At 41.2% G+C, this 8,800-nt stretch overlaps 1 protein-coding gene across 1 annotated transcript; it reads left to right on the top strand.

Moving 5' to 3' along the window:
• Nucleotides 1-802: 802 nt before the first annotated feature.
• On the top strand, nucleotides 803-2,902 carry LOC124080256 (MAP7 domain-containing protein 2-like). Its single transcript, XM_046426106.2, has one exon. It carries the CDS (start codon nucleotides 1,074-1,076, stop codon nucleotides 2,457-2,459), a length of 1,386 nt encoding a protein of 461 aa, XP_046282062.1. The 5' UTR covers nucleotides 803-1,073; the 3' UTR covers nucleotides 2,460-2,902.
• The last annotated feature ends 5,898 nt before the right edge of the window (nucleotides 2,903-8,800 follow it).

Genomic DNA, 8,800 nt, shown 5'->3' with positions numbered 1-8,800 from the left:
AATATTTTAAAGGACATTTAAGAGTTTGTATGATCATGAAGTGATTATGTTTAGGCCAAAGTAAAATATCATGTAGAGAATTAAGAGAATTTTCCATGATCCCAGAAAAAGATACATGAAATTGAAGAGGAAGAGGAGGGAGAGAGACAAAATAAATGTTTTTTAAATTTTTGAAAAGTTTATCATTGGAGAGTTTATATAGTTAGAAACTAATAATAATTTGTAATCCTTATATCTAATTTTCTCTTTTCTAATGTTTTAAATCAGTGGGAATATACACTCAAAATATTTTTGGAGGTGGGGGGGGGGTCTCTCCCTATTTTTCCCAACTAGTCTTGAACTAATGAGCTCCAGAGATCCTCCTGCCTTAATATCCCTGAGGACTTTAAGTGCACCACCACACCTGGCTAAAAATTAATCATTTTTTTTAAATAATAAAGACTGAAAATAATTTTCTTCAATTTTGCCTCCTCAACCATAGAGAAGGTGATCAAAAGTGAAAGCTCAGATCATACATTCTATTAGATATTTAAATTGATGTTACTTCTTTTTTTAAAATGTAGACTTCATATCTACTGCTGAAACCTACTTGCTCTTCAAATCTCAGCTGAGAGATCCAAATTCAAGCATGACCACCACTAATTCTGATTTCCCTTTTTCCATCACTATTAAGTTCTCATTAGGCACTACTTGCTTTTTTTGAAACAAAAAGGCAAACCAAAACAAATAGTAAAATGTCAGTTTCAAATCTGGAATTTCTGTCCAGAGCTAACAAGCTGATCAAGCAAAATCCATTCCTGGAAAGAGACAAGGGCAGAGTGCGGCGCGGCTAGCCAGGCAGTGCGCCTGTGCGGCCGGCGCATCCCAATGGAGCGTGGAGGCGGTTTCGGGGCGGGATCCCGTGCTGAGGGGAATGCGAGGGGCACCCCGCTCCCCGGGAAGATGGCTGAGCCAGGTGCTGTGCGAACCTCGCCACCCAACCACCGGCCTACAGGGTCTTGCTAAATTGTCCAGGCTGACCTTGAATTTGTGATCCTCCTGCCTCAACCTCCCCAAAAGCTGGGATTACAGGTATGGATGGATTTTTAAAATCAGATGAGAGACAAAGACTAGCCAAAGAGAGAAGAGAAGAAAGAGAAAAATGTCTGGCTGCCCGGGAGCAGCAGATACTGGAGAAACAGAAAAGAGCTAAGCTCCAGTATGAAAAGCAAATTGAGGAGCGATGGCGGAAACTGGAAGAGCAGCGACAACGGGAGGATCAAAAGAGGGCTGCTGTAGAAGAGAAGAGGAAGCAGAAGCTCCGAGAGGAGGAGGAGCGACTGGAGGCAATGATGCGCCGGTCCCTGGAGCGTACACAGCAGCTGGAGCTGAAGAAGAAGTGTTCGTGGGGAACATCAGTGGCCACAGGACCTGGAGGACGTGATGCATGTGACAAACTTTCTACATCAACCATGAATTTGCCAAAGCAGATGGAGCCTCCCATGAGTAAACGCCTGTCTTCATCCACCGTGGCAATATCCTATTCCCCAGACCGAGCTCATCATCGCATGCACCTTAGTCCCATGGAAAACTTTCTTGTTATGCGACTGTTGACACCCACACAGGCTTCTTTAGCCAGAAGCAGAAGTGCACTCATGCTCTCTGAGCAGGCCAATGACTCAGTATTCCATGCCTGTCCTCGTGTAGCTCCTGTTGGCCCTCTTAAATCTTCGTACAAGTCTTCTCCTACCCGAACCACTGAGAGGAAGAAGGCTACAGCTACATCTGGTGCAGGAGATGCTGGGAAAGGAGCCCCGGCAGGAGCAGAGGCCTCTCCGGTGGAGAAGGTGAAGAGGGGACAGCGAGCGACAACTTCCATCCCTGCCGGGGGCCTCGGGTCCCCACTGAGAAGATGCGAGCTTCCCGCAGGCCTTCCTAAGAGATCATCTTCTCCTGTGTTATCCAAGACAACTTCAAAAGTGTATCCACAGTCTCCAAAGACAGTGAAGCCATCATACCCAGGGTCTCCTGTGAAATACCGCTTTCCCCCCATTCCCAACCAAGAAACACCCAAGAAGAAAGCAGAGAAAGAGAAGAGCAACAAGGAAAAGGAAGGTGCCTCAAGTCAGCAGGCTGCTGGCCATCTTGGAGAGGAAACTCCAGAGAAGTATGTGACAGACAAACATGCCACCGAGAAGCATGTGGCAGAGAAGCATGCCACCGAGAAGCATATGGCAGACAAACAGGCCACTGAGAAGCACATGGTAGATAAGCACGCCACCGAGAAGCACATGGTGGAGAAGCATGTGGAAGACAAGCATGCCACTGAGAAATATGCTGCCACAGGAGGGAAGGTTGAGAGCAGTACAGCCTTGGGGAAGCCTACAGCAGGCACCACTGATGCAGGAGAGGCTGCAAAGATCCTAGCTGAAAAGAGAAGACAGGCTCGGCTGCAGAAGGAACAGGAGGAGCAAGAATGATTGGAGAAGGAAGAACAAGAAAGGCTAGAGAGAGAAGAACTGAAAAGAAAAGCAGAGGAGGAAAGGCTGCGCCTAGAAGAAGAAGCCCGTAAGCAAGAGGAGAAAAAGAAATGGCAGGAAGAGGAAGAAAGAAGAAAGGCAGGAGAGGAGGCTAAGTAGAAGGCAGAGGAGGAGCTGTTGCTGAAAGAAAAGCAAGAAAAAGAAAAACAAGAAAAAGCCATGATTGAAAAGCAGAAAGAAGCAGCAGAAGCAAAGGCCCAGGAGGCAGCTAAACAGATGCGTCTAGAAAGAGAACAAATCATGCTGCAGATTGAGCAGGAGAGACTGGAGAGGAAGAAGAGAATAGATGAAATCATGAAGAGAACAAGGAAGAGTGATGTGTCTCCAGAAGTGAAGAAAGAAGACTCAAAAGCGGAGATTCAGCCTGTTCTATGTGTGGAAAATAAGACAAAACCAGTTGTCCCCAACAAAATAGAAATCAATGGATTGAACACCTGCCAGGAGGTTAATGCTGTGGGTCGTGCTGCCCCAGAAACTTTTCCACGAGATGTTTTTTCTAATGGGCTTAAACCAGTTGGGGCATTTGTTCATCTGGATGCCCTTGATGGGAAATCAAACAGTCTGGATGATTCAACTGAAGAAGTTCAGTCTATGGATGTGAGGTGGTGTTTGGAAAACCTGTGAAGTTCCCGGTAGTCAAATCAGCTGCCGGTCATCTGAAGAAGCTTCTGTCACCCTTTACGCTGGATTCCAAATTATTAGATCAGAATGTAACTGTATTCCTAGGTAGTCAAACCCTGGCCTCTCATGGTAGAAACCTAGAGGCTTTTGCCTTGTTGGGCTTTAGCGGTGTTTCATTTTACAGTTCTATTTATGAGCTTCAGCTGCTGCTAAAACACTTCCTGTCCTTCTGTATTATCATAGTGATCCTCTGAATAACCTGAATGATGCTGGTTCAGAAGTTAATTCCATGACCAGTCTCGTGCCCAGAGTTGGAGCACATATTATACATTTAGATGTCTCCTCTTGTAAAATATTCTAGACATTTACCCAAACTCTAGTTAAAACATGTATTCAGCTTGGGCTGCACATCTCCCTTTGTTTATAAGGAAAAGAAATTCTGGAGTTTTCTCCCCCTCTGGGGTTTCTCTGTTTGAAAGTACCATGAAGAAGTCTTTTTTATTAATAAGCTTTGCCACCTGCATTGCCCTACATTATACTCTTTTGGGGGTTAATGTAATAAGTGTGTTTGAGTAAGGAAGCATTAAATGGTCCATAATAATTTCTGTTGTCTTATGCATATTTGTTTGTACATGGACATCTTTGATGTCATACCTTAAAATCTCCAAACTGTAGTCACTCCAAACCATGAGTGACTTTCCAACTAAATTATGCATCTCATGTACAGGTGGTTGGTTTTCATGTTTTTGCTATTGTTTTTGTATTGTATTTTGGGAGTTTTCTTGGTTTGCTCCTGTGTTTGCCCAACTATAATAAATCCAGGCACAAATAAAAATCATAGTGCTCTGAAATAAGGGGGCCTCCAATTGGTCCCAGGACATCACTGTAATAGACTTTAACATGAAAAAATCTGAATGGGAAAAATGACACTAGAATGTATACGCCACACATTTTATGCCATATAATGCTGTGTTTTCTTAATTTCATTTCTTGTGGAAAATGTGACTCAGATTAAAATGACCTTTTCATCTTTGAAACTTTATTTTGACTTGTACAATAAGAGGTTTGGAAAGATTTATAATTCTGAGAGAGGTTTGCAATCAGGAGACATTAAGATATCTCAATAGCAATCTTATTCATGTGCTTTTAAAGCCAGCTACAGTTTAAGAGTTTATTAGTTATGGAAACTGTGTATGTTTGTGTATGTGTATATATACTAAATAAAATACATGCCTCTAAAAAAAAAAAGAGAGAGACAAGGGCAAACATATCTCAACTCTTCTGTTATTAGTAAAGAATCAGAAAATAAAATATTCTTTCCGGGCATGATGGCACATGCCTGTTATCTCAGCAACTTGGGTGGCTGAGGCAGAGGGATCACAAATTGGAAGCCAGCCTCAGTAATTTAGCTAGGCCCTAAGCAACTTAGTCAGACAGTGTCCCAAAATAAAATAAAATAAAAGGGCTGGGGATGTGGCTCAGTGGTAAAGTGCCTCTGAGTTGAATTCCTAGTAGCCCAGGAAGGATGGAAAGAAGAAAGGAAGAAAAGAAAGATTGATTAATTTTTAGAATGGGATCACACCCCCCACACACCCAGTCCTCATTCTAACCCCTAGAATGTGTGAAGATGTTATGTTGCATGGCAAAGGAAAATTAAGAATGTAGATGAAGTTAATGCTATTAATCTTGATTGCCCTTAAAATGGGGAGATTACCATAGATTAACCCTTGGGCCTGATGTAGTCACAAGGATCCTTAAAAGTGGGTGAGGGATGGCAGAAGAGAAGGTATGCAGATATTTGGGGTTGTCATAGCTGGAAAGGGGGCTGCTACTGCCATCTAATGGGTACAGGCTGGGGATGCTGCTGAATATCCTACCACACACAGGAGAACCCTCACAACACAGAAATACCCCCAGGTGTCAAGATGCCAAGGTTAAGAGAAGGCTGGTCTAAGAGAAGGCTGAAGCAAGTGCATCCTAGTTTAATAAGGAAGAAATATTTATTTCATTCCAAAACAGTCTTTTGGGAGGCAGATACCTGGACAATAAATGGAACAATGTTTTGATAATTAGGTCATTTATAATGTCTATCTCACCTGTCCTAAAAAAGGATTCAAACATTGCTCACTGGTTCACTATTAGGAATGCTAAAGTAAAAAGATAGATGCATGGGTGAGGTTAGACTCTGAGGTGCCATCTTCATCTAGGATATATGATTCTTTTCAAAATCAATTTCCTATCCATATTGGATGATATTGAAACTAGGAACTTGAAAACATAATATCAACTCTAACATTTTTTATTTCTACCATGTTAGATCAGAACTTAATCTTACATCCTCTCAAAAGTGTAAGACTCAAGTGACCTTTTTGCAGAAGTATCTAAGTCCTCTTATGTTGGACACAGTTGATAACAACTGTTGTGTAATCATTTCACAACCTCAGAAAAGAGGTAGAGTCAAAAAAAAAAAAAAAAGCAAAGTAAGAAGCAGTCCCCTAATTGTGAAAATACTTTAATAATAGTCACTTATAAGATAAGTGCTTAAAAGCTGCAAATAAAATAAAATTAATTAATTCTACTCACATCTGGAAAACAGGAGCTCACCTGTATTCAATGTACAAATGTCCAGATGCCCTCTGTTTTATGTCTTAAAGGCCATAAAGGATAAACATTATCTAAGATCACTGTGCAGCTTGCTGCCACACTGGGGTTCCTGAGCTTACTCTCTGATTCAGTCCTCCAGGCTGCCTGCTCAGATAAGCCAGCATGGGCACCTCAGTTATAATATAATACTCTCTAATATCCCAATAAGCTGAAGAATAGTTTTTCCAAGGAATAATTGTGGCTTCTCCTTAATGGATCAGGAATCCTGAAATTATGAAAAACTTAAGCCAAAACCAATCCATGCCCTCAACAAATAAAATATAGCAGAGGCACAAGAAACACACACACACACACACACACACACACACACATCATATATACAATATTATTAGTGTGAGAGTAACAGGTCTTTTGAGAGTTGTATGCATTCATGGCTATATGATGGTAGGTATAAGGTCCCAGGTATGCGTTTTGAGAAAATTTCCCCTGTGGTAGAATAAGAGACTCAGAAATCTGGCTCTGAATTCCAGCTGCCAAGGTTTGAATCCTGAATCTGCTACTTATTGGCTTAGCGAACACAGTGAGTTCTTACTCATTTTTTGCTTCTCTCTCCTCATCTGTCAAAGAGGAGCATTAATCATGGGCTTACAGCCCTCACAGGAATGTCACTATTATTACTCAAATACTATTACTAGCTTCTGCCTAGCTCCAGCAGCCTGTCATATAGAAGAGACCCCAGTGACTGCGCTGTGAGGAGAGAGGTTCCGGGTAAAGGGAGAAACCGGGATTGAACAAGACCAAGATCCTCTTTTACTAGACGAACTCAATGTTCATGTCCTTCAAACGGGAACTGTAGTATTAAACTTGACACCTATAACCCCAAACAGGGGAAAATAATGAATCTGAAAAAACAGTACAGTAATCCCTCGTTGTACAAGATGGATACTTTCCAAGACCCCCAGTGGATGCCTGAAATCACAGATAGTACCAGACTATATATGTGTTTTCCTACATGCCCTGCAACATTTGCTACACAGTACCAGAGTTAATCTGTCCTGCGTGTTTTATGCTCTCATGCCTCTTTGCATCTCTATTCTTGCATTCGGAGGCTATTGTAAAGTAAAATAAAAGTTATTTGAAAACAAGCACTGAAATACCCTGCCAGTAGACTTGATAACCAAGATAGTTACTAAGTAACTAATGGGTAGGTAGTGTATACAGTGTGAACACACTAGGCAAAGGGAAGATTCAGTTTCCAGGTAGGACAGAGTGGGATATAGCAGGATGGCACGAGGTTTCATCATAATGATGACCATGGCACACACTTTAAAATGGCATGCCATTTAAAATTTATGAAGTTTATTGTTGAAATTTTCCATTTACTATTTCCTGACCATAATTTTAACCATGGATAACTGAAACCACAGATAGAAGGGAAACTACTATAATGTGAGCCTTAGAGGGAAGGCAGTTCTGGGAAGATGTCTTAAATAAATAAAATATTCAAATATACAAATATATACCACAAAGGTAAGATTAGAAATGAAGTTCTAACTTTCAAATTCACTCATCTGATGTGTTATGTACAAACCAAAGACAGTAAAATGAGGTAGAAAAGTAAGATTACATGTGTATGGCAGTTAGCAATAATGATAATTTACTCTGGGCCAGATACCATTCTAAACATTTTATATAAACACATGCATTTAGTCCTCAGAGTTCAACATACAGATGAGAAAACAGAGGCAGAGAGGTTAAATAACATGTCCAAGGTCATAGATAGAGGAAGCAGCCTAAATCAGGATGTGAACTTAGGCCCTGACTCTAAAGCAAAGATTCTCCACTTCATGCTACTCATGATTCATGGTGTGGGGGGCTTCCCTATGGGTTGTAGATGTTTATCAATTCCTGGCCTCTATCCACTGGATACCAGTAGTGACCCCTAATGTGGCAACCAAGTATGTTGAAGACAATGTCACCTGGAAGAGCAAATATCACCATTAGTTGTGAGCTAGTGTTCAGTGATGAGTTCTGCTGCAAATGATCAGGAACAATCTAACTGGAAAATAAGCTATAAACACAAGTCAAAAGAATAATGGATTAATAATAACAACCAAAAAAAAAAAAAAAACCAACTAAAGACCTCTTAAGCTGCATAACAAAAGTGTAACATTTTAACATTTTGGAGAAAGGGAGGCCACCCTCCCATCATATTCTGTACCAGTTAGACCACATCTTATCACACTGATTAAGGCTTTAAGGATTTTTAACAAATGCAGACTCATATGAAAGGACAATAGCCCAGCAATAACCATAGTGATAACAGAACAAGACAGCAGGTCCCATGAAGAACTACAGAAGGAACTGAGGGATATGTACAGTCCAGATGGCACGTGACAGGTACTGCTCTAGGCAAAAGGTCTTCGACATGTCCCATGTGCACCCAGATTATTAAACTCCATTAATGGAAGCTCTTCAACAATTCTTCTCTTGACCAAAGGAGCAAAGCGCAAGTCTAAGGCCTCCCAGAAGGGATATAGGACTAGGAATTCCTGCATTGGAAGAGGGTAGAAGTGGAAAGGCCAGGTTGGACTAGAGAGTCGTAACCTGAGGTTAAAAATCAAAAGTCTACAAGGGCCAGCCAATAGGTAACTTACATGAGTCAAACAAGCCTAAGTAATGGAACGAGGACTGTACAACTGGACCATGCAGAAGGAGCAACTGCCCCTCTACTGCAGTTGATAACTTTCATGCAGGAATGAGAACCCCAAGATACTAGATCTCATTGTTTTCAAGAGAACGTGGAAAGCTACATTTGTATGTAATAACCAGTGATTTTTAAAGGACTGCAATTAATTGAGCATTTCAAAACATTACATGCATCAAACAAAATAGATTCAGGGTCTTATGGAGAGGCTGTAACATGTCCCTTGAGGATATCCCTCTGCCACCATCTAATTCAGGTGGTAGATTTGGCAGAACAGAAATTTAACAGATTCTAGACTTACTGTCACGTTGTCAGCAATTTGAATCAGCAGACTGGTCACTTCAAGTTC

The sequence above is a fragment of the Marmota monax genome, unplaced genomic scaffold (assembly GCF_021218885.2).
Source record: "Marmota monax isolate L192 unplaced genomic scaffold, Marmota_monax_Labrador192_F-V1.1 WCK01_AAM20220418_F8-fsc02240, whole genome shotgun sequence".
Classification (NCBI taxonomy): Eukaryota; Metazoa; Chordata; class Mammalia; order Rodentia; family Sciuridae; genus Marmota; species Marmota monax.
The sequence above is the reverse complement of the archived record's forward strand: the minus strand, read 5'-3'. Positions and strand labels throughout refer to the sequence as shown.